At 44.7% G+C, this 25877-nt stretch overlaps 1 protein-coding gene across 1 annotated transcript in view; it reads right to left on the bottom strand.

Annotated features, from left to right (window-relative positions):
* Window positions 1-25877, bottom strand: part of LRIG1 (leucine rich repeats and immunoglobulin like domains 1) — a 93230-nt gene that overhangs the window by 13520 nt on the left and 53833 nt on the right. Inside the window, exons 4-10 of the mRNA XM_051788788.1 lie at window positions 18658-18795; window positions 17501-17644; window positions 15120-15263; window positions 14141-14284; window positions 9926-10069; window positions 6036-6116; window positions 1059-1130 (exon numbers count right to left, since the gene is read on the bottom strand). Coding sequence (XP_051644748.1) covers window positions 1059-1130; window positions 6036-6116; window positions 9926-10069; window positions 14141-14284; window positions 15120-15263; window positions 17501-17644; window positions 18658-18795 — 867 coding nt within the window. The remainder of the gene's footprint in view (window positions 1-1058; window positions 1131-6035; window positions 6117-9925; window positions 10070-14140; window positions 14285-15119; window positions 15264-17500; window positions 17645-18657; window positions 18796-25877) is intronic.

The following is a 25877-nucleotide window of genomic DNA, read 5'->3' as shown; positions in this document are numbered from 1 at the left end:
CTACCCCATTATGCTTTCTCAGTCTCAGCTACCTCCATCATCCAAAGCTCAGAAATTCCTCAGCCCCCTTGATAACCAAAGATAGTCAGGAATGTCATACCCAAGTTGGACCTTCAGCAAACATAAGGAAAGCAAATACTTGCACTGAGCAACATCTGAGGAGTTATTTGAAAGGGACTTGGAGAGAATACTGTTGACTTTGAAAAAAAATCACAATGTTTCCAAAAGAAGGGATTCTTAAAAGCTTCACTTATAACTATTGCTAAATAAAAGATTCATTTGCTCTCTGAAAAAGCACAGTGTCAGATTTAGGGCTGAAGTTTACTAAGTGACATGCAGGGCAAACACTGCTTGAAGAGGAAAATCTCAGTAGATCAGTAAGGGCACCTTTATTTGGGAATGTAGCCCCAGTCAGGCAGCTCCAACCCTTCAGTGTGCTCTTGATGGCCATAGCATTTCATACACTCAACAGCCAATAAAACATTGTAGAGCACAGCCACATATACTTTAACTGTCTTAATCCAGAAAGGAGGTTATTCATGAATCTCTGCTGGAGTCATCAGCCTTGGGATACAGAAAAAAATCACAGAAGCAGCCAAAATGTGCTTGTTGCAAGTGGTTCTAAGGCGGTTGTGCTGAATGGAGGTGTTCAGTGCCTGGATTGTCAGCAGTCATCTGCAACGTGCAGCACTGCCAGGGCCTGGATTTAGAAGGAAGTTGGGGCAAGGGAGGAGGAGAGAGGACTACATCTGAAACAGTGTATTTTCATTGGTAACAGCCTGCAAAGCAGCAATGTGCAAGTCAAGGCGATACTTATCCAAGAACAAATCAAAAAATTAAAGAGCATGCAGATTTGCCATATGTTCTATAACTTTGTTCCTGGCACAAAAAAAGGCCAAAGTTGAGGCGGACTTATAATGAGAAGGAAGCAGGTGGCCCCCACAAATGGACTGGTTTCTCAGTTTACAAAGACACTATTAAATTGCTAGCAGATCTCTCAAGCAGCTACTTTTGGCAGACCCCCCTTCCCAAGCTCTGAGGCATGGTGGGTTACTCACAGGTGCTCCAGGGCCTCCAATCCTGAGAACGCTTTCTTGGCCACCGACTTGATCTTGTTTCCAAACAGAGTTCTGTAGTTTCCAAACATCCAGTGCCAGATAAACAGAAAGAAAACGGGGAGAAGGGAGGCACAAAAAGAAGGAACACAATTAGTGTGGCTTTATCTGATACAGGCGCTCAGTGCAAGTCCCGCGAAATCTGAACTGCACAGAGATTAAGAGGGCTGGAGCACAGTCGCTTTCCTGCTCCTGAAATTAAATCCTTTTATCTGTATTTGAATTTAATAGTGATGACAGCGCAGAAGGGAATGTGCCATATCACGTAAAAAGGCAGGTTTGCTCCCGCGTTTGGAAACCAGCTTGCTGAGTAACAGAAGGTCCCCTCTATTCTCTGCAGGCTGACTGAGGACAGGATTAAGTGCAATGACAGTTTAACAAGATATTGGTCTCTCCCTGAAACACTTTTCATTTCGAACTTCTTCCCAGACAGGAAAAGAGTGGTGATTTATTCACTGCTTGGCCTGAAGGACCTTTTGCACACAAGACTGAGGGCTGGCCCTTGACTGCACATTTACACAGCAGCTGACTGCAGGGACTGCTGCTTCCTTCCTTGGCTCATTACAAATGTAACTGCAAAATAATATAATGCAACAAATCATAGCCAAGTGGTAATTTCAAGAGGCAGAAAGTAGAAAAGGTAATGTCCAGAGCTGAGGAACGTGCTTGCTTGCCTCTGTGACCAGAGAGCATTCCTCTGAATCAGCAGCAGCACGAGAGGGACTATCAGTGGGCAACAGCCAGCTAGAGAGATCCCAGCCCAGCTGCCACCTCCAAAGTAACAGTTCTCTATAAATATTGACCGGTGGCGATAGGTCAGGGGCAGGGTTTGTGCCAAATGGACAGTCTCCTCACCTGTTTTAATAAAACATCAATCACTGTCATTAATTAGGAACTGCTTTCCTTCCCCAAGTTCACTCTAAGGTTTATCCTCCAGGTGCATCTTTTATCACCATCTGCATCATATGGTGTTCAATACAAGTCCTCACCTCAGGAAAAAACTGGCACATCTAGTGCTGCCTTAGATTTTGACTCTTCCTTCAAGAGTTTTCCTTCAATATAGGGTGTGACCTATCTGCAACCTACTTTATTGATGGAATAATTCTAAATATCTACAGTGAGCTTTACTGAGCTCCTTGTTAGAGCACCAAACCCAAGGTTATCAGAGGTCCTCTCCATTGCATCCAAGTGCACGTGGCTGTTTGCTCTGGATGAAATACCCCCAGCACCAAAAGATGTGTGCAATCATGTGCACCATCCTTGGTAAAAGGGATGTTGCATTAATGAAGACTTTGAAAAATCCATTAGAAGGATTAATATAGTAAATAATTTACTATATGCAAACGCTGGTCATATGGTTGCATCTGTTTTTCCATCCACTGATTTTTGGAGCCCTATTCCTAAATAAGGGTGTTATGAGGACATGATAAGGGTAATAAGGATAAGAGGAATTGGCCTCAAGTTGTGCCAGGGAATGTTTAGATTAGATATCAGGAAAAAATTATTCACAGAAAAGGTTGTAAAGCATTGAAACAGACTGTCCAGGGAAGTGGTAGAGTCATCATCCCTGAAGTGTTCTACAAACATGTGGACATTGCACTTGAGGACATGGTTTAATGGTGAACATGGTGGTGGTGCTGGGCTGACAGTTGGACTTGATCACCTTTCCAGCCTTAATGATTCTATGAAAATTAGATGGGCATCTGTTGTTGAAAAAATTAAGTTGAGCTTGGGTTTGATAATTGGAGATTTCTACTGATTGTTTATAGTAGATTTTGGATTTTGAAAATTGGAGCTACTGATGATACCTATTTACCTATCTGGGCAGAGATCTGGGGATGGGAATACACAATGTATCGTGTACTTGTGTAGGTGCATACAAATTTATGGCTGCACATGAGAAACACATAACACACGTAACAAAGCCAGGCCTCGGGGAACTCCTGAAACTCAGTCACACCTTGTGAACTTCAGCTGTGCACTTCTCCAAATCTGAAATGGTTTGAACCCAGCAGCCCCCTTCAAAGGGCTGTGGCAGGCTGGAATGTGAAGGCAGCTGGATGCAGCTCACAATTAGCCAACTCACAGCCATCCCTGAGCGCTCCTCCACCGGCAGAGCCGGGCACAGCTCTCCCCGTGATTGCTCAAGTGTAATTACATGCCAGGCACGCAATTCATTAGAAAGCAGTATTTTCTCCTCCTGCCAGTTGTACACCTGCAGGAAGATCTCAGTCGCTGAGTGAGCCATCAAAAAACCGGTTGCATTTAGCAGCTTGAGTAATTAGGAACCTCGTTTGTTCCCCAGTGATTCCATCCACGCTTTTTATGCTTCGGTGCTTCTCAACTCCCGTTCTTGAAACAACATTTTAATTTCGGCCTGTGCTCTCCATCCTGGAGAGCTTCATATATAATTCAGAGAAGGCTAAAGTGACTGGCCTCCCCATCTCTGTTTAACACCTTCATGTCAGCGAACAACCCTCTCTGTGCTAAATCCTTTCAGAGGCTAATCTGTGCCAGATCAAAGGGGAACGGCTTTTAAGGCAATCTCCACAGAGCTGAGGTGATTATTAATTCATTGGAAGGTCTCCTCTGAAGTGCCCATTTATTTTTTGTATGCTAATGCATTTAAAGCCGGCTGATGGTTTAAACACAGGCCCTAAATCACACAGTGAAATGTTTGCTGTAAAGGCTGATCTTTTATTTGGGAAAAAATCCTGATACTCACTTCAGCCTTAGAAATCACCAGTTCGAGATTTATGTGCTGATGAGCTAAAACAGCTCTGAGGAGATCCTTTCAAAAGTGGCCACTCCCAAGTATCCTCGAAATGCCTCAAGAAATAAAATAATCTCATATTCTAAGGGGTTTTCTAGCCTTACACTCTGGATGACAATGAGTGATCCCAGCAAGCTGTCTGTCCCACAGCAGGTTTGTTCTGTTAGGTACTCAAACCACTCCTGCCTGTCCAAAACCAACTCAACACAAGCGCTCTTGCAAGCTATGAAATGTACTGCAGGCCCCCCCAAACTCCCCTGCACATGTCCTTCCCTGTGTTCTGCCACACTCAGAGCTGGCCCAGGTCCGTGTGCAATGAAAGACACAGGTCAGCAATGCAAAGACGCAAACCCAACTTCCTTAGTTTTGCACAAGCCCCCACTGCATCCTTTGCTACCGGCAGCCCAAATCTTTTGAAGGGGTTCCTTGTGCCAGATGATAAACATCCCATCAGGCCACGGCTACTTCACAGGGGAGTGATAGCTCCTCTGCCCAGAGCTCCCAACACACAACCCCACAGGCTGCCCCTGCTCCCTTCCTTTCTCCTCCTGCTCCCTGCTGTACCTCCTGGCCTCTGCCTGACCCCCACAGCTCATCAGGGCTCACTGTTCCTGGTTGCTGAGTGAATCCTTTTGCTGAACTCTTTCTGGTTCCTCTGGCTTTTTCACCTCTCTCCTGTTATCTGCTGCATCCAGCAATTCTAACATATCCCAATCACATGGGACCACTACTTTTGCTCCCATGCCATGTTGGAGAGATGCCCTACAGTGGATGTCCCACCAGGACAGCTCGCTCTCTCTCTCTCCACTCCTTTCCTCCACCTTCTCCTCCCTTGTCAAAGCAGCACTATAGACTCACAATCCCTGCAGCCTGCAAATTCCAGTAGACAAAGTCTCTGCCCCCATTACCCTTCTAACTGCTCACATGGTTTCACTGGTTTCCTCAGTCAAACCAAAAACTTCACTCAAGCAGCCAAGGACTCTTCCACCCACCACATCTGCTCCTCTGTCTTTTTTGTAGCAACTTGTGGGAAGATTTCCCGACTCCATGTGTACAGAAATTCCTACTGGCCTCCCTATCCCACACACTACTTCTACTTCCCTGCCTGGCTCCCCCCATCCTTAAATCCTCCTCTGCCTCACTTTACTTGCAGCTACAACTTGGTTTCCCCTCTCCCTGGACCCAGTGACTCCCCTCAGCAACGATCAAATGCCACCTCTGTCTGTGATTTCAAATTCTCCTTCTCTAAGCATTACATCCCCACAAATCCTGCCATGGCTCGTCCCACTCCCTGAGGAGCCTCTAATGAGAGCATGACAATATCCCGCCTGCCAGGATTCATTCCAGCCATCTGCTATCCATCGAGGTACTTTTACTGCACCTCTGGCTGTGCCATCCCAGCATCAGAGACAGCGGGATGGGGGGGTGCTGAGAACTTCAACAAAGGCAAGAGGTAATGATTACAGACTCTTGATTTGTCACAAGCCATCAGAGGCTGCTCTGACAGGGCTGATTTATATGGCCCATTTCAAATGGAATAGGAACTTGCACTGAGCAATGTGAAAATCCCTGCGAAGGCCGAGCAAGCCATAAACATTTGCAAGGCGCATGCTTGCCTTGGGTTTCTTTTTATCTCCTCAAGAGCCTGTGCCCCATGGTGCCTTTTATTGTCGCTGCACATGGAAGCAAGCCCAAAAGATCACTCTCAGACAGAGTATCCCACAGAAACGAATCCTGTTTCAATCCTCTGTTGTTACAGGAAGTGGGGTGATTTTTCTCTTCTGTTTATTGTTATTTGCTGCATCAATCAATGCTTGGCTGAAGATTGCAAGGGGTCCTTTTTGTTGTTTGTTTGCTTTTAGAAGTGAGGAACAGTTGTGCTGAATTTTACAAATGAAACAACTTAAACCTCTCTCTCCTATGCCTCTGAACTACAGTATGTGGCACCGTCTGTTCACCACTTTAAAAGGAAATAATTGCCTCGTACCTCCTTAGAAATGTCATTTGCACTCTTGCAGTGAGCCTGCAAAACTATCACATCTCAGATTTTCTGTTGATTATCTTGTTCCAAAGGGAGGAAAGGCTGCATCAGAGGGGACAGACTCACCCCTTTTGAATTTGCAGAATTCAAACCCAGGGATACTCACAGCTTGTTCAGGTTTTCCAGGCCTGTGAAGGCTCCATTGGTATCTTCTATTGTGCCTGAGATGTCGTTGTGGTCCAGTTCCCTGGGGAGAGGACAAGAGAAAGCCTGGAATCAGCATCTTAGTCCCAGTCTCACTGTCACAAACAAATGGAAGAAAGTTGGAGACTGCCACATGAGAGCTTCCCACTTTCTCCTGGTGGTTATCAGAAAATGCAAAGTCCTGCAGCAAAGCATTACTAATCTCTTCTCCTGCACTGACCCATTCTGGGATGGTTCATTCCAAAAATACTCCTGGTTTATTCCTAGCTGAAACCCTCTGAGACAGCAACAGGAGCAGACACTCTAACAAGCAGCTTCAGTCCTTTCCTAGTTTTGTGTATCCAAAGAGAAGGAGGAAAATGAAAATAAAGTGTCAAAACTAAACTGAAATAAACAGTTGTCCTTAAATGCTACACTTCGGCTATCCCAGTGCATACATGTATTTGTCTATAGCTGCATCTTAGCAAGATGATTTGGTGTATTTGCTACAAAGCTGCATTTTTTCTGGCAACGAACTTGAAAACTCAACAAAGGAAAGCACCAGCATCTCTATACCAGCCTAACTCTCTGCATAACCACATTTTAAAAAAACCAAAACAATAAAACAAGTAAGAATTCCTTTTTCAGAGTTAGCTTCTTTTGGCTTTCAAATTGACCATCAATTACAAGAGTCAAAGAGCTCTGAAGAAAAACAAGCACAGAGAACAAACACAGAGATCCACAAAAGCTGTTTAAACAGTCTGTTTAAAAATCCTTCCCTCCTAGCTTTAATTCCAGCTAGCAATGAATACCCAGCAACACAGACAGAAATTCATCATTTCTAACATTAAGTAAAAAGAAAGAAAAACCAAATAGGCTTTGTTGGTTTTGTTACATCACTCTGATTTAAAACCTGGCAAAACCCAATACCAAAGCAAACTTCACTACCCAGATAACCCCCGAACCCTCAGGTACTCCTTTTGCACCTTTTGAAGATTATTATCAGAACATTTCCAGATAAAAAAATATTAAGACCAAAAAAGAAAAAACAATCCCCCCTGCATTTTGCAACACCTCACACAGTGCAGCTTCTGGGCTCTGCAGCACCAATACACAGTAACTCACAAGAAGGGAAAAGAAATTTAAAAATGAAAAGAACAGTTTTAGTAAGGGCATGGTTCTCCTCAGCTGAGATGGAGCTGAGGTTTTTGCTCCCAGTGCCTCAGCTGGCTGCAGTCTTTGCTCCTTTCTCGGCTTTGGTGTAAAAACTAAAGACGTGAAGGGAGATGGCCAAAAGCCACAGTTCCTGCTTCTCAGCTGGCTTCAGCCTGAGACCTGAATCTCCTGTCCCTAGGGAACTTTGGCCTTAGCCAGCAGCACTGTGGATGTCAGAGTGATCTGTGGGTGGATAAAATCTCAACATCCCCGTGGGGTGTGAGCACACATAATGCTGTGGTGGCACAAGGGACAAATCCAAGAGAGACGCTTTGATGTGATGGCATTTCCAGCACTATTCGAGTGGGACAAGAGCAAATACATCTTCCTGGAGCTGAGTTTCTACATCTTCCCTATGGTTGCCAAGCCAGTGTCCACTGTTCTGTTTGTTTTGTAAGGGAAAATCCCTTCTCAGACATTTCTCCTCTTCAGTTTCACCACGGGCTACTGGTCTTTGGAGCTGCAAACCTTTTCCCATGGCAGAGACAGACAAGTGGGAACAGCCTGTAGGAGCCCTGACACACACTTTTATTAATTGACTGCCACACATTGTGTTTTCTTGAAAAAGGGAAAGAAAATGGTATTGCTTGTTCATCCAAAGGCAACTCAAAGGTTTAGTGTTAGAAAGAAGGAATAAAAACCTTTTTAACAAATGAGTGAAAATAGAGAGAGGGAGAAAAAAAAGAGTGGGGTATTTTGGCCCAGCTCTCTTTGTATTCCAACTCCTCTCCCAGCCCCTGTTGCCAATTTCCTATTCTTTCTGGCTGGCTGAGCTTGAATGCTCGCAGCCTTGTTAATCATTGTGCTCCGAGGTCTCCGGGCCTGACCTCTATTTGAATAGCTCCACATTTCAGCAGTTTCACACCCACCAAAGGCTCCCCAACAATAGCCCATAATTAAAGCATGCTCGGCTCTTTTTCACCAGGTGCAGGACCCAATAGGCCTTTCTCTTTATTAAATTAGAGCTCGCTCACACACTCCCTCTCCGCCTCCCCCCTCTGCCTAGGACATAAAAGAGACTCCACATTCAGTGCAGAGCAAAGAGAACTACCAGCTCCCCTTCCCCTCCATTTTTCTTTGGAAACCTTTAGTTCCGGTCTTGACAGCTGCCTCAGAGAGGTCCCTTTCTGAATGCCCAGTGGCTGAAAGGCTTTGGCTTAAGTTTAAAAAAAGCAAACAAAACCCAAACTCACTTTCCAGTCACTCCCTTCACTATGAACTTTCAATAAAGGAAAGAGTAAGATGCAAAAAAGTACTGTAAAGACGGAAGATCTCTCTGTTCCCATTTCCTTTTAATGACTTGGGCCACAATGGGCTTCTGAAGAGGAATAAAAGTATCAAAGTGTGTTTTTTTCTTTTGAAGGAAGAATTAAATCAGTGTTGTGAACCCAACCAGCCTGAGAGTGTGGCTGGTGCTGTAATGTGGACTGTGAGAACTTTGTGATGTGCCAGACGAAGGTGCTGAGCCTGCAGCCCCAAAGAGAGAGGAGAGCAGCCAGCAGCCCTGCAGGTACCAACAAGGAGACAGAGACAACACAGCTTCAGGAATGGACAATTAGAGTAGGATTCCCCATCTTCTGATGTTCATAAGACAAGCCCAGATGTACTTCAATCTAACACAGCTCTTGGGTTAACAGTGCACAGTGGGACGATGCTAGAGCTGGGATCCCAGAGGAGGTTCACACTGATCTGTCTAATGTTCTCTGCTAGTCCTACAATCTTAGAAAATGCTATTTGGATTAGCAAGGTCATTTCCAGTGTCATATTTCCAGGTATTACGTTGTGTCAGTTACTTTAAAATAAAAGTTTGTGTTAAATGGCCACAGCCATTGCTGGATGGATCACTCTGCAATTCAGTATGAGGGCACACAAAACTTTTCCTTTGATAGTATGGCAAATTGTTTGTTTTTCAGAGTTTACCATGAAAATCAGAGCACAGAGTAACTCATGACTCAAATGAACCAAATTCTGCATTAAAGAGAAAGACTTCTAGTTACTTTCATGGTACCTGTAGCAGCTTCTTATTCCTAAGATTGAATCAAACACTGGGTGAAGCTTCATGTGTTGTTACACTTCTGGTATAATAAGATCCCAAGCCCAACCTCTAAATTTCTTTGTTTTGCCACTGTTTTTTAGTTAAGACCATCTTAGCCCTTAATTTTATATTTAATATTCAATTAAAAAAAAAAAGTAACAAATGTGCTCGATACCACATTTAAGTGGACATTCAAGTTTTCAGTGCTGTACTGAGAGCACAAAGACCAAACAGAAACTAACATTTTCTAAGAATTTCAGTTAAAGTCAACATGATAGCAAGAGAAATTCTGCTATTAGCTGCATGAATGAGACCTCAGGGACTTTTGGTCATCTGGGCTAGGTTCAGGATCCTGTCCTATGTTCCCATAATTTCACTCCAGAGCTCTCTACTCTGAAAACACTCTACAACACTGAGCTGTCTGACTGCAATTCTTCTAAATGCTCTTAAACAAAAAAATACAAGTTCACTGAAGTTGAATAACGCAGCAAACACAGAAGACAACGGAGCAGTGTGTAGGGGAGTTTGACACTGAGGACACGGGCACCCAAAGCACCTGCAAAGCAGAACACAACTGTGGAGGGAAGATGGGTGTTAGCTGGCAAAAGCTGGGAGCAACTTACAGGACACGGAGGTTTTTGAGTCCCTTGAAAGCCCCTTCTGCAATGTGGTTGATGGAATTGTGGCTCAGCCGCAGCACGTGCAGTCCCCCAAGGTCTGCCAAGCTTCCCTCATCCAGCCTGGTCAGGTTGTTGTAGGAGAGTATTCTGAGGAAAAAAAACAACACAACAGCCCTTGTCAATCCATCTGGTATTTTCCAAACTCCTCTGTGCCAGCCAGTGCCTGCCTCCCACAACCAGCTTGTAGGAGGTGATGTACTGGGTGGATACATAACAGCTGGATTAGGAAATAAAACTGCAGCCTGTAAATATCCCACAAGATACCTGTGGGGAAGCCTAGATGACTTATGGGAGCAAGAGACAGTTGGTACCCAGCTATGGGAAAGTCTTCTGTGTGGGCTACAGAGAGAGGCTCCCCTGGATGTGACTGAGAGCAACAAGCCAACACACACACACACACACACAGAGTCAGCTACAGCATGAATGAGCTACTCCTGCTCCTGTATGGCTGGGTGAGGGTCTGGGAGCACCGTCCCCTCAGTCCCCACAGGTACAGGAAACACTCAGTTGGTTGTGTTTAATTCTCACTCCCATTTGGATTCTCTCCGAGGCCTACAGGAAAAAGCAGTCCCTCCTTCCCCGCGCCCTCAGAGGTGGAGAGAGACGTCAAACACACACATTTTGAAGTTCACACGCACTCTTGGCAGGGCCCAGACTTCTGTGCTCAGGATGTGTCTTATCATTCTGCACTGGTGCCCAGCGAGCCCCAGGCGTCTGGGTGTGGGTGCCTCCACCCCAGCCCAGATCCAAGAGCATTTCACCACCAGGCAATTGAAAGCTTCCTTTCATGCACAGGAAGGAGGGATCTGCTGTAAACCAGCCACCTTTCCTCCCGCTCCCCTTTGTCAAGGAGCACACAGTCTGCTTGAAATCCTCTCCACTTACAAGATGCTCGTGTTGGAGGGTTGGTGGTTTTTTCCTAGTTTTCCAGTTATCTCTTCCCCTTTGCCTGTATTACCTCTGGTTTGGGAGGTTTTTTTTAAGCGCTACTCCTGTCGCAGTTTGGAAGCTGGTAGGAAGAAAGCTGCTTTTCTCTCCCAGTAAGGTGCAGATGAGGTTTTGGAGATGTGACATCAAGGGCAGGCCATGGGAAGCTACAAGCCACTGCAGTCACCTCTCACACTGTGCAACCACCTTCTATGCAGCAGTAAAGCCAGGGTGTTGCTGCTGTGGAAGGCCAGCTTGGATTGCAAATGAGGGACCTCTCAGGATAGCAGCAGGCATTGGATTTTTGGAAATACTTTAGAGACCTGGGACCACATGTCACTTCAAAGAATATGATGGTTTGGGCTGTTCAGCTTTTCAAAGAGTGGAGTTATGCAGCTTTGAACAAGCACTGAAATCCTTCACTGTACAGACAACCAGAAAAAAAAACCTCACTGAGTTCCAAACCTCCAAATTCTTCTTCTAGTACTGCCTGTTAATGAGTTTGCTTAAAAATGTGTCTAGAGCTTGCATGAAACTCACTGCAAAGCCAAAACCTAAGTCAAAACAGACACATACTCTAAAGCCCTGAGAGTGTCATCTACTTGGCAAAAGTGCTGTCTATCTTTTAGCTGCTGTGTGAGTGGGCAGAGGGCAAGCTCTGAAAAAGTTCAGCAAAGATTAATGAGTTTGAAGGTATGGGACAACATACTTTCATTCCTAAAGAAGTTGTAGTGTTAGTTATGAAGAACTGGCATCTGGTCAAAATTATGTCCTCACCTGCGATTAAAGAATTTGGCTGTAAAAAAAAAAAAAATAGTGTTCAAAAGCAATCCTAAACCTGGCTGAGAAAATAAATAGTTCCTTTTGATTCTACACAGAAGAGCTCCTGCCACAACAGGTGAAGGCACGTTCTCTCTGGCAATTGTGCTGTCACCTCAAGATGGACAGGCACAGCAGTACTTAGAGACTCTCCCAATGATGCAATCACGTGGAAGGTTTCAGGAGCACCTGGCAGTGGCTTCTTCAACATTCCAGGGTTCTGCTTCCTGCCATGGGACAGGCCAATTTGCAAAATAGTAGGTTTCCCTCTTCAGCAGTGTCCTGCTGTGCAGCAGTGTCCTGCTGCCAGCCAGTTCTGGACTAGGTACATCTGACACACTTCATTCCCATTGACCAAACTATGGGTAAAAAGTGAAAGGAAAGACCCAGCAGCCAAGTCATCATTTACCTCTGGTGAAATCCTATGCTCCCACTGTGGGTTTTTCCATGATGCTGGTGTTCTAGCACCTGACTGGTGAGTACAATCAGCCCTTTCTCATGCTCATAACAAGGCAAGAGCTTTCTTTCCTTGTTAGCTTTTACATCAGACCAGAGCCTTGGGGTCACATTTTGTCCTAGTAACTGAATGAGAGACAACTTCTTCTTCAGACGACCAACTCCTTCCTTAGAATTGAAATTCATTCCCTGTACAACCACACACAGTGTTTTCTGGTAACTGAAACCCAGGAGATTTAGCAATAGTGGAGACAAGCAAGAATCTTTCAATCAGGAACAAAACGTTCACATTTAATGAAGTGCACGAGTCAGTCCGGATGTATCCACGGCTTCCTTTCCTCACCCTTCAATTCCAGAGCAGACCTCTCCTGCAAATACTCTACAAATACTCCGGCTGTGGGAGTTTCAGCGAGGAGATCTGATGGCTCCCTGCAGCAGCCTTGCCCTTAAGGCAACACCTGCAAGAGCTTGTAATATTTTGCAGGGATGTGTGCTAACACCCACATAATCGCCTTTCACATCTCAGTCACTGTCATCTCTGGCCTCACACTCCAGCACAATCCTGTTTGTCAGGCCGAGCACACCCCAGTGGCTCCCACCACCTCACATTTCCAAATCTACCCCAGCCTGCACCAGCACAAGGGAGTCCTGCACTGGGTTTCTGCAGTTAGTGCAGAGGATGGCCCCTAAGCCAGGAGAGCTCACCATTAGCACTGCTGGTTGGATGAGATCCCAACCCATAACTGACAAAAAAGGGACTCAGCATGGCATGCAACCTCCACTCTAAACCCTGGGGGTTTGCAGGACAGTGTCAGGCAGAAAAGACAAGCATAGGTTTCCCTAAAAGAGTTCCGACATTAGCCCTTTAGGCATGGGCAGTTTCACAGCAACTTGAAAAATTAGGTAGTTAAACAGCCACAAATATATTTAACTAAAACAAAAAATAAAGTATTTCCTTGCACCCCCCAAAATAACCCACATCCGGATTAATAATTTGGGTTAAACAGCTGATCACAGGGTTAATATGTTAATTCTAAACTTAAAGGAATTACAAGTGTCGTGTCCACCTATCTCTGAATCCACAGCCCAGAAGTCTAGGGGCTCACAGCTGGGTGGGCAGACACCAACCTCTAATATGAGTCCAGAGTGAGGCCTCTGGCAGCAGGAAGCTGCTTTACCGTGCTCTGCGGTGGACAGGAGAATCCCTAACAATGTTTAACGTTTCTGAGCACCGAGCAGAATGAATTACAGTCCCACTAACCACATGTGTCAAGCTCTCCAGAGAAAAAAGTGAATCTTTCCACAGTCCCACCGAGGGGATGACAGCTACTTCTGTAAATACTGCAAGTCCATGTGTGCCTCTTCAAAAAGGCATTAAGCAGTGCCACAAGCCCAAAAGACACCCTTGTGGGGCTGTCCTCAGCAGCAAGGCTTTCTTTCATTTATCAAACATGCTGTATTCACAGCTGGAAACCTCAGGAGAGCAAAGCCAATGTATTTACTTTTCAACAACTGAACCCTACAGGAAGGGGTAAAGTGTAAACAGGAGAACTGCCTTTAAAGGGTCAAATCTCTGCTGGTTAAAAACACGATTGTTCTTTGTAAATACACAGGATAAAGCAAAGCTTCCTCCAGGCTGTACAGTCATTATATGGCAAGTTACATGTCTTGTAACTCTCTAGCTAAAAGCATTGGCAAGCCACAGCTCACAAACTCTCCAGGCCTTTTGGCACTGTGTACTTTTAGTGGGTTCTAGTCTTTGTTTCTTGTGTAAACATATTTTAATCAGGTGCTCTGAAGGTCATAACATCATAAATAACAAGGGCATCACTTAGGAGGCTGCAGCTCCTGCATTTCTACAGGTTGATACAGTGGGAGCCGTAAGCCTTGTGATTGGGAAAATTCCTTACTCCCCTTTCATGCCAAGATTACACAACACAACAGAAACCAACTTACAGCTCATGCAGCTTCTGGCAGAAGCTCCAGCCATCGGGGTTGATGCGGGATATGGAGTTGTTACTGAGGTGAAGCTGGTGCAGAGAGGAGAGGCCATAGAGAGAACCACTGTTTACTTCTGTCAGGCTGTTATACTCCAGGTGGCTGTGGAGAAAAATCAGAAAGAATTGACAGATAAGCAGCACTGGTCAAATGCTGGAGAACTTCCGGCAAGAACTGGAATTTTAGCCATTCCTACACTGCTTTCTACACACCTATGTGGATACATGCATGTGTGGGCATTTCTTGTCAAATGAAAGATAGAAGGAAATTCAAGGACAACGCAAAGGAAATGCCCAGAAGGAGCTGTGACTGCAGACATAAGCTCCACTGCAAGTAAACTGGGTTCAAAGCATCCCAATCAAGTTTATATTTGCAGAGTGTCAGTTGTGTGACAGCAGCATCCAGAAACATGCTGCTTTGTGACCTTGCAAACACACCTGAAAGCCAAGTATGTTGGAAGCTTCAGGCATTTCTCTGCAATGACTAATCAATTTGTTCCCCGGTATGGAAAGAAAGCATCACCAAGATAGGGCAGTTTGGTTTCTAGGTATGCCACGAGGTGGAATAATCATGTCTGCAACACAAGAGTTCCCACGTGTCAGCGAAAACAAATTTGCAGAAACCAGACAAGCTTTTATTCAAAGACCAATTGAGAATTGTTCAAACTGTCAAACTTCCAAAGGAAAACTCACAAGCAACAGGATTTTTTTGACTGAACACCTGGTAAAGCAATGAGCTTTATTAAACTGTGGGTCAACTAAACAGAAACTGCTGCAGCATGGCAAAGCTCTGGGCATGCAGGACATAGGAGGAAGCAGGAGGACTGGCACAGGTGCTCACAGGTCTCTGGGGAGTCCTTGCTAAAATGCGGAGAAGGACGTGAAAGCAGGTAAATTCCTGTCTGTTTAAGGGAAAAGAACCCCTCTCTCAAACTTACAGAACTTGCATCTTGGCTAGACCCCAGAAAGCTCCATCAGTCAATTTGCTTATGTTGTTGCGCTGGAGCTTCAGGACTTCCAAGCTGTCCAGTCCCTGGAATGTCAGGCCTTCAATCAGGCGGATGCGATTCCGGTTCAGCTCCCTAAAATCACCAAGGCCATACAAGTTTATTAAACCCCAGTCCTTTCTCACGAAGTCATCTGTGCAGCACACAATGGGGACAGCAATGCCAACAACTCCTCTGTCAACCGTTCCCGGGAGACAGCGGAAACGCACCGGAAACTTTCAATCCCAGATCTATCCAGGGAAGTCAGCTGGGTGTGATTGCTTAAATAAACTCACCCTGGGATAGACTTCCACTATAGAGGAATAACAGACTGCAGCAATTCCTCTTCATCCCTCCTTTCTCTGCATTTCTTTTAAGCCATTGATCCTTTTCATCGATTTTCACACTTCATCTTGTCTCAAGCGCAGACACCATTTGAACCAGTACAGCCAAACATCAGCATTATTCCCCTTACAACCCATTGTTTTTACAGGACTCGTAATTGCCCAGTAAAAATGTGCTCTGAAAAATGCAGGTGAGGTGCCCCAAGAGCTGTGGGCTCAAGAGGAAACTTTATGGCCAAGTTTGAAAGGAAAGCTTTCAGCTTCCCTGACAAATTTCACTTTTTTTTTTTTCTACTATAAGAAACTAATAAAGAGTGAAACAAGTTGTTTCCAATAACAAGGCAATGTTAGTATTTCGTGTATAGAGATCTGCAACTTGGTTCATTAAATTTCTTTTTCTTTTCCCTGGGTGGGGAAGAATTCCTAAATTTTGGGACTACCTTTTCTTTCTGAATAGCAATATGAACACAATCACAGCACACTTTACCAGTCTATATCAAACAGTCTTACAGATTGCTTGACTCAGACATACCAGGTGAAAAGCCAATTACATAAAGTCAGTGGAAAACCTCAACCCAATGCACTAAAGCTGAAGTGAGAGCTTTTACAACGGATACTTTCCCACACATACAAGACTAATCTAAGGGTAGTTCCCCAGTCAGTGTCTGTGTTGAGGAAAATGGTGGAAGTTACAACATCAGAACTTGTTTTGGAAAAGATGAGGAAGCCATAGAAACTTTTAGCTTACTTTTCAACTGTCTAAAAAAAACAATGTTCAACTTGCACTCAAGTTGAGTGTAATTAAAGTCAACTAAGCAATTAAGATTTTGCAGACTTAAAGTCCCTTGTCGTACTGCACTTCCTGGGCTATTAGTGAAATAGGCTTTGCCAGAAAAAGTACACAAATTCTACAACACATCAATCTGTATAACTTGCAATTCATTCATGTTTATCCACAAGGTTAAACAACCAGCTGTGAGGCTGTCATTAAGAGTACCAATTACTCCAACTTTCAGTGCAAACTGTGTTCCTAAACAGAGTGAATTGTTTCTATTACAGTTTTGCACATAATGCAGTCAAACACAGGGGATTACAAGCTCTCACTCAATGGACAGTAACTTCCAAAGGAGAGGCAACAGACTTTTAAGGTGCATCTGCTGTTATGTCACCCTGTTCAACCCCAAACTTGCTGTAAATCCTGCATGCATGCAAGCACAAATGCACACACATTCCTTGGGCACACCACGGCTTAAGGATCTTTCCCTGCCATTTAGAGGTGTGAGTTCCAACAGCTTGTGTGGATTTTATGTTAACAGACAGAGGTTGACCTTTTGCCTATCAAATTTGATGGAAAGATTGCAACAAGCCTCAGGCTGGGCACATTTCTCCAACAGCAGCAGAAGGGAAAAGCTAAACAATTAGTGCTACTTTTTTACACACAGAGCACGTTTATAGCTGCAGATGTCTGTGTGTCCCCACGCAAACAGGACAACGACGTGTGTGTTAACTCACCTCGAGTGCTATTTTCTCTGCCCAAATATCACTGCACAGTTTAACAGCCTTTCCTGATTGCATTTTTATTGCCACATAAAGATACCTGTGTGGTCTTGAAAAACTAACATGGTATCTGAGCTCTGTCACTCGCAATAGAAACATCTTCCAAACCTCTCTTGCACCACAGACATCAGCAGCTTGCAAGGGAATGGATTTGTCTTGCTCTGCCAAGTGCACAAGATGCTGATGTCTGCTGCAGCATCCCTCCCTTCCCAGTAGATCCAAAAAGCGGCCTGAAAAGCCGAGAGTTACAAGACAAAAAGGACCTTCTCCCAACATATTTTACTAGGTGCTGGCAGGGGACTGCTGCATAGTGTATTCTACATTTTACAGATAGTAGATGAGGAAGGGTGACATTTGGTGTGTATATCCTCAGGGACATTTTGTCTCCATAAAGTGAGGCTGAGCTTAATTAAAGTGGACATTTCTACTCACAGTTGTATTAGCCTGGGTAGCCTGAATGCCTTGACAGGAAGCTGAGTGATCCTGTTTTTACTCAGACGAAGTGTTAGCAGGGACCGTGACAGACTATCAAAAGCACCAGGCTCCAGGGTGCTGATTCTGTTGCTCCCCAGGTAGCTGCAATAAATCACAGCAGAAAAATGAACAGTTCTGTCAGAAATCTCCTTTTATCAGCATTTAGTTGGTCTCGAGACAGGCTGGTGAAATTACAGCGATGGCTTCAAACCAGCTGGATTTCTGGCTGCACAAAGAGCACAGAGCCTGTGATGAATGTGGAGAATCCCTGGGCACTTCCCAAGAGCTCCTTGATACCCTCCTACTTTAGAGCAAGGCAGTCAGGAGTGGAAGCCAAAAACTGGAGAATATTCCAGTGTAGGATGATTCTATTCATTCCCTATTTTCCCCTCAGTATGTGTCCCAGGGCTCTTTCTTACTTGGATCCCAGTCTTAGCCAGAGAGGCTGTTTTTACAGGACAACAGGCAAACATAAGTCACAACACCACTCTCCGGTACCCTCTTACAACCAGCACCAGAAACTTTAACATAAACTTTAATGCAGGCAGGTTATTTGCCTGCACTGCTTCAAAGGTACCAAAATACAGATTATTTTATGTTTCTCTAAATAGTCAAACATCTCTGTAGGGAGGGTGTTACTCCACTTAATCCCCAGCTTTCTTCTAATAACTAATAAGACATTTCTGTTCTTTCAGTAACCACTTTAATGACAAAATAGTTGTTCTCCCTCCACTCTTCCAGATGCACATGGGCTGATCTGGGAAACAGCATACAGACTTCCCACAGGGGAAGAGACATGAACAGTTCTGCTGGCTTGTAGGTAGTTTGCAGATGTAAAGACATCCACATTTGAAGGATGCAGGATACCTTTTCTCTGCAACACTGTAATAATCTGCATTCTTTAGAGATACATCAGAAGTCCAAAAGACAGCATTCAAAAAATAACATGGCAGTAGGGACAGTGTGTTGACTTTTAATTCTCCTTTGCACTTAAAATCCTGACAAATAACCCCATACTTCTTATATTCATTACTTCTCCTTTTTTTTAAAGGTTTGAGGCCCTTTTCTCTGCTGGGGTAACTCAACAAAAGCTGTTCCCAACAAGAAAAACTCACAGTTCCTTTATGTGAAGTCCCTGTGGAAAGCAGCCGTTTCGGATTTCCGTGATGTCATTGAAACTCAGGTCCAACGTTTCCAGGGTAACGTAGGGCTGCAGTTGACTTGGTTCAATGCTGCGGATCCTGTTGTGATGCCTGAAAAAGTCAGGAGGAGAAACAGAAACTATTTAGTGCTTCTTAGAAAAACAGAAAGAACACTTGAGGCTGCTGCAGGTCCCCAGGCTGGCCCTGAGTTCGTACACTCAGTTACGGTGCTTCTTCAACAGCTGTTGGAGGAGAAACCCATCCCAGAGAGACATTCCCTAATCCCCACGTTGCTCCTCTGGCCAGAGACCAGCTCACAGGTATCTGCAGGCTTTAGAACACTTTTTCTGCTATGGCATAACACTTTTCCCCTTTGCAGAACTATTGACTCCACTCATCAGTTCTTCTTCCAGTCATCTGGGCTCCTTCTTCTACAGGCCTGCACTTCCAAAATGGATTTGTTACACGTAAGGACTACATGGCTGGATTTTAATCCTGCAGGCGAGGAATGCTGCCAATGTTATTCACAGAGGATGAGACTTGCAGAGAAGTAAATACAATCTCAACAAAAGTTGCAAAACGTTGTAATGTAAAACATCCTTAATTCCTAAGGATTCTTCTGAAAATTCCCTGTTTTGCATTATGTTACAACGATTTGTAACACACAGAAATACTGTAACAGGATTTGCAAACGTTCTTGCAAGCATTTCCTCATCTTTTGCTACTTTTGTCCCACTGTACCATCAGGACAACTCTGCAGTGTCAGGCCTGCCCAAACACTGACCACAGGATCAAACCCTCCACTGATCACCTGTGATTGCTGCAGTACAGCCTAAAAGATTCAATGTAAGATTTTTCTTTGGAGAAGGTACAACAAGTTGTGTCTCCACAGCCACCGAACAGTTAAATACCTTTAAACCTCATCTGTGCTCAACAAGGTCTAACAAAAAATCCCCTTTCCTCTGACTCCTTCCTAGCTTGAATCAGCAGAGGGAACAGTAATCAATTAAAAAAATACACTGTGCATTAGTCACAAGAAGTAGAGCACACGCCTGACATGAATTTAGACCAGTCACTGCTATTACTGGCAAGGCTGTGAGTGAGACACTCCAAACAGAGACGCTCACCTGACACTTGGGAACTTGCTGAATAACAAGAGATAGCAGAGAGAGTTCAAACAAGTCCCGAGCCTTAATCCATCCAGCTACCTACCAGAGGAGGAGACAGCAGCCAGTGAATGAACTCCTGAATGCAAGTCCCAGTTCTCCTGACACTCTCTCCAGCTCTTTGAAACGGAAAACTGAAGGATGACCAACTACAGCCTTCCAGGCACTGAAGCTGACAGCTGTCTAGGAGCCTGTCTTCTCCAGCCTCACCCCAACTTCAGGCTCTCCCAGGGGTTCAGACAAGCCCCTTTCAAAGCAAACCTCCCCCCTTCAACAGAAAATGCCAATAGCACGTGGCAAAGGACCTGCTCCCCACACCACGATCTGCTCCTTTACCCTCACTGTTATTAAAACCAGATTGTTTCACTACCACATTTGCTGGTGTCTGCAACAGGAAGAGGATAAAATCTGCAACCCCAGAACAATTTGCTTTTTGGAGACTCACCCTTTAAACAGCCAGCACATGACCCTCCCTCCGCACTGGGGAAACAGGCACAGAAATGCTGCTTTGATTGAAGAGTTTTAATGATACTTAATTCAGTGCAGGCTCACAACACATTAAGGACAAATCTTACATCACTATAGCAGTATGCTGCTAAATGACACAAAGTGTCAAGAAAAATCAAAGGAAAGCCATAATTTATGTCTCCAAACCTGGTTATTCCACGGGTTACAGGCACACAGGTCTCTACAACTACAAACTGTATAAAAGACAATGACATGGCTGCTATCCAAATGACCAATATGCACTTACAGCTAGAAATAAAGAGTGAATTTTCACATTCATGCACCTAGGAGAAGGAAGGTCTGGTGAATTTATACTATACCTAGACTAAAATACAAGAAAAATCACTGTAGCCAGAATTTTGTCATCTCCATTAACTAAACACATGGAGGCAAAGGGAACTTTTTTCCCCCCCAAGGACTAGCTGGTTTTTTTTTTCAATTAACTCAATTAGTAGAATCAGCAAGTTCAAAAATTTCAGTCTTCTTTTCCTCCTCAAAAGAAGAGAGTCCATTAAATGTGTGTGTGTGCCTGATTCAGGAAAGCACCTCAACGCAGACATAACTGAAAGCAAACCCTGAGCTCTCTCGAAGCAGGGGCTGTGAGTTCAGCTCTGATCTCATCTAGGCTGTGATGGCTGAGATGAATCTGGCCGTAAATTAACAGGAAATGAAGGCTTGTACAAACGAACTTGGAGAATCTATAAATCACCTGACAATCTCTGCACAGGGCAGTTAAGTCTGCAAGGGACTGAGAGCATAGAGTGAATTTGGACATGAAGTGCTCTTCAGAAGCCAATGTTATTTTTTTGGAGTATTAATATTTCTGTGCTTCGGTTGCTCAACATATATCCAATCTGCCCGCCTGCCAGATCTCCCAGCCCATCCCAGAAGACAGACTTCAAGAAAGGAAGAAAAGGACAGGAAAGAAATTTTGTTTGAGCCATGTTAGCAGTTTCCAGGTGACTTCTGTCTGTTTGCCTCTTGCTTTCATGTGCTGTAGCTGGCAGATGAGATGGATGCGCTATTTTACACAGGAAAAAAACAGGCTCCTTTCTCTCCCTCTCCCTGTCTCCTTCAAACATGGGTTGACTCCAAATGTAACTCTCAGCTCCAAACACCATTTCGGGCCAGTCCCAGTCCCAGCTGGGGAATGTCAGACAGTTTGCTGCAAAGCACTGCACCCTCTCAAAGCACTGCACTTCAAACAAAGCCAGCCCGGCTGACTTTTCCTATACACAGCATGTGATATGAAGGCAACATTGCCCAAACCTTTTACTAGCTTGATTACAATTTATTTTTCATTCTTTTGGTAAGAGCCCAAATGTGATTTAACCCTTCCTGTTATTACTTGGATCCCTTCAGCTCTCCCGCCTTTGTTCCCCAGCTCATCACAAGGGTGTTTTACAGAAAAAAAAAGACCAGTGATGTTAAGACTTTGCCTCTTTATCACTGACTGGAAAAGGGCTGGATTTTTCCCAACTAGCTCCTTAGTTTACACTTGGTTGGCTTCAAAGGTGACAGATCAGATTTTAGTACCAACTGCCGAAACCAGGCAGTAAAGCACAAATAATTGGTGCTTGCACAACCAATTTGCCTCCAGGTGTCTTTTCCTCTCCTCACTCCTTAGGTATCACAGTTTGGAAACAGCTTTCCCTGCCTCACTTCAGCCAGTGTTACCTCAAGAGTATACGATGACAGGGCTTCAATGTGAGACTGTGCAACTAGAGCCTGGAGCACCAGCCAAGTCTCTTAGTTTCTATTCCCAGCTCTGGCACCAACTCATCTGCCTTGGGCAAGTTCCTTAACCCTTCTCTACCTCTGGTTTACCAATGTGTGTAGAAAAGGACTACCCTGCTAGGATAGTGCAGAACTGCCTTTGCTGAGGACTAAAAATCTGGAGTCAAAGCAGCTCAAGTGAAAAAGAAATCATAAGAACTAAGGAGCCCATTTGGGTTTGTTTATGAATATGGGAGGATCTGGCAAAAACAGCTGAACTTCCCAGTTCATATCCAACGTCATTCCCACAGACACCTCATCTGCAGCTAACACAGGCCTTGAACTGTAACATCTCTGTGCCAAGCTAAGGTAACTCAGAGTCAGCAATGGATTACTTTCAAACTCCGAGGTCTGCACATATGGCACTTGTTCAGGAACTGCTTCACCTTCAGGTCAGCCCCAGCTGCAGAGGGAGAGAGGGGAGTTGGGGGGAGTCACCCTCCAGCCCCTCAGTTTAACCTGCCTGCACCCAGGCTCAGCACCCCAAGGGAGTGCAGCCTCTTAGCCCCTGCACTTTGCACTGCTCCTGAAGAGATTCCTCAGGATTACAGGAGTTCTGGATTAACCTCAGCCAGCTCTCTGCTGAACCAAGCCCACAAGGACATCAGGAAGCAAACGCGCGCTCTGCTCCTCCGGGCTGAGAAAAACAAGCAGAACGTTCCAGCGAAGCCAAAGCGTGTTTGGGTTTGCTCTGAGTCGGGAGGGAGCCGAAGGGGGTGGCAGGAAAATAACAGGTGGCGCAAAGTCAAAGGCTTGCAGCACTTCCAGGAATCTCAGCTTGTATTTTAGAGGTAAAGTTACACTTTAATCCCAGTGGGTTTCCTCATTCGAAGCGTCTTTGTGAATATTTATTTGATAAACAGGCTGTGAAACATTTTCCACTAGATCTAATAGGAGAAGAATTCACCTTCGTCTTTGCAGCAAGCCCGTCCTTTGGAGAACACTAATCAGTTTAATTTAGACCGTGGCTTCAAACTCCTTGTGTGAAATCGATGCAGAGAGCAGTGCAAACACGCTCCTTTGTTGTTTGAGCCACTTTCACCCCCCCAGCAGCTGCCCATTCGAAAGCTGACAGCGGAAAATCAAAGCAAGCAGACCCTCAGATGGGAATGTACGAGAGGCTTTGCTTGGACTGATTTAAATACAAAACCTCCTGGTTTAGACAAAGCTTGAATTAAGGCTGCCTGAGCTGCTGGGAGTCTGCAGCGCAAATGTTCTGTGCGAAGCGAGGCTAAAGGCAGGGAGAAGTCACATGCTTGGCCTTCATGTAGTGTCAGCTTACAGATCTGGCTGGGCTCACCAGAAAAAAGGGAAAGCTGTAATACAGCAAACCTATTAAACCAGCACCTGTTACAGGCATCAAAAATAAAACCAAGCTTCAAACGAGAGGCTCCGCACCTCAGGGAGGGTTCTATTAATATGGCAGCACATTTTCAAAATCAGCAAAAGAGGGAGATCACAAGGCTAGAAAGAGAGAAATTTTAAAAGTTCAGGGTTTGGTTAATATTTCCATACTGGGAAAGTATTGAAGAAACTAAATGCTGGAGCCAGAAAGAGTAACAGGGTTTGCTACTGAAGGACAGGCAAGGTTTGGCTTCAGAGAATGGCCACGCAAAGAGAGGGAGATCAAAGGCATTGTAACAGGAGAGGGATCACATACAGTGTGACTAAACGATGCCTGGAACTACCTGCCTTCCTTCTCCTCAACTCTGAGAAGATGGAGATCCAGTACTGATCCTCCTAGAAACACTGAAGAATATCGAAGACATGTGCTCCTAAACTTTCACCTGAGATGATCTGCCATCTGATTTTAGCCCATCACTTGCTACACAAAATAACAAATAAAATCATGGTTTCAGAGTAGAGTGCAATGCCTGAGCAATTTTCCTGTCAAGCAAGAAGGGTAGCTGATAATCTGGAAGATGAATTTGTGTTTACAAAAGCAACAACACAATGTTTCCACTTTTCCTGGTCACCTTATTACAGTCAATAACTGAAGATCTCCTAAGTGGTTTTTATTAATGTATGGAAAGAAGGAAAGAGAAGAACATCATCAGGACCTGCACATCAGCTTTGGCTCAAAGTTCAAACATTTTATCAATGCAGAGCTTCTTATGTGATTTTAACATCTACTCATAGATATTTTTTTTTACTTCCAAAGACTTCTATTTCAGAAAGCTTTTTCTTCTGTACTGTAACTTGTGAAATATCTACCTTGCAGTGGTGAAGCTCTGTCTGCAGTAGAAGGTGAAGTAAACACATGCAGGTGACATGCTGGAAGTCTGTGGCACATCATCCTCTATTTCTTCACAAGAGACCATCCCAGAAAATCTGAACTTTCCAAAGTGCATGAGCCCTCACACTTCCCAACTGCTCCGGAAAGCCCCACTGACACTGTCTAACACTCTGCACTGTCACATCAGCCTCTCCACAATAATCCACAAGGCACAAGATTCTGGACCATTACAAGAATTTGTATTTTTATCCAACACAACATGTGCTGTATTTGATTATGGGAACAGCACCACTGTCCTTTCAGGGTAAGGCTGCATGGGTTATTGTCTGGGCAGGAAGCAAGGATGCATGGCAGCAGCCCCCACTTTTCTCAGATGCTCTGAATCACTCCTTCCCTGAGGAATCCTGGCGGATTCCCAGGCTGTGGCAGATACAGCTCTGTTTGTTCAGGTGCTGGCTGCACGCACAACGAGAGCAGAGCAGTGGCAGGCCAGGCAGCCACTGCATTTTAGGGTCAGCCACAAAAAAAAAAAAAAAAAAAACACCAACCCAAACCACAAAAAAATCCCCACTTGCACAATTTTTTTACAGATATCCAAACTTTCCCTTAAAGGTTTACATGCTCTGCCCGAGACCGTATGCCAGGATCTTCCCTCTCCCTAGTATTCCTTCAAAAAAAGGCCCTTGCAAGACACAGTGAACAAAATCCATAACTGTTTTACAGTTTTCCAATTCACATCATATATAATAGTAACGCAAGAACAAGCTGAGGGAACTACTCCCACTATATCAAACTAGGGCAGACATCTCTTCATCTGCTGTACATCAGCCTCAAAACAAGTATATGTCGGGAGCTTTATTTATCAGGTCACGTTCTCACCCTGTTTTGTGGTTTAGAGGATGGAGAAGCATAAAGCAAACTACCCCCATGCAGCTGGGACAAGACAGGGGGTTCAAAAAACAATGTGAGTTTTGTTGGTTTTTTTTGAAGGAGGAGGGGGTGGAAAAAATGCAACCTTTCACAGTGAAGTGACTACATCTCTGTTCCAGGTCATGGATGTTTGGAGGCAGAAAGCAGCCTGGGAGATGAGATTTGTTAATTCACCCCTTTGGGCCCGGGAGCAGTGGCCACCTGCAAAGGGCTGTGCTATGAACTCTCTATTCCCACAAGCAAACTATTACTCACGCAAATAGTTCCACTGCAGTCAACAGGACTATTCATGTGAGACCAGTGTGACCCAAGGGCTCTGTTTTCACTGTCTATTAAAGGCTTTTCTGTGGTCACTCACAGGACCAAGCTCATCTGCCTCTCACATTGACAGACTGCAACCGCTGACCCCGGAGCAGTTCAAGTGTGGCCTCGGAGCATCCCTGAGCCCTGGGTACCCAACCATGGGCAGATGTCACCCTCCTGCCAGGCACACTCTCACAGCTCTTTCATAAGGCAGCCACATGGATAAGAGGTGGAGATCAAGCGTACTCTTTAGAGACTTTCATACCAACTGGACA

The sequence above is a fragment of the Manacus candei genome, unplaced genomic scaffold (assembly GCF_025592945.1).
Source record: "Manacus candei isolate 608988 ecotype Guabito, Panama unplaced genomic scaffold, ASM2559294v1 h1tg000025l, whole genome shotgun sequence".
Lineage (NCBI taxonomy): Eukaryota > Metazoa > Chordata > Aves > Passeriformes > Pipridae > Manacus > Manacus candei.
The sequence above is the reverse complement of the archived record's forward strand: the minus strand, read 5'-3'. Positions and strand labels throughout refer to the sequence as shown.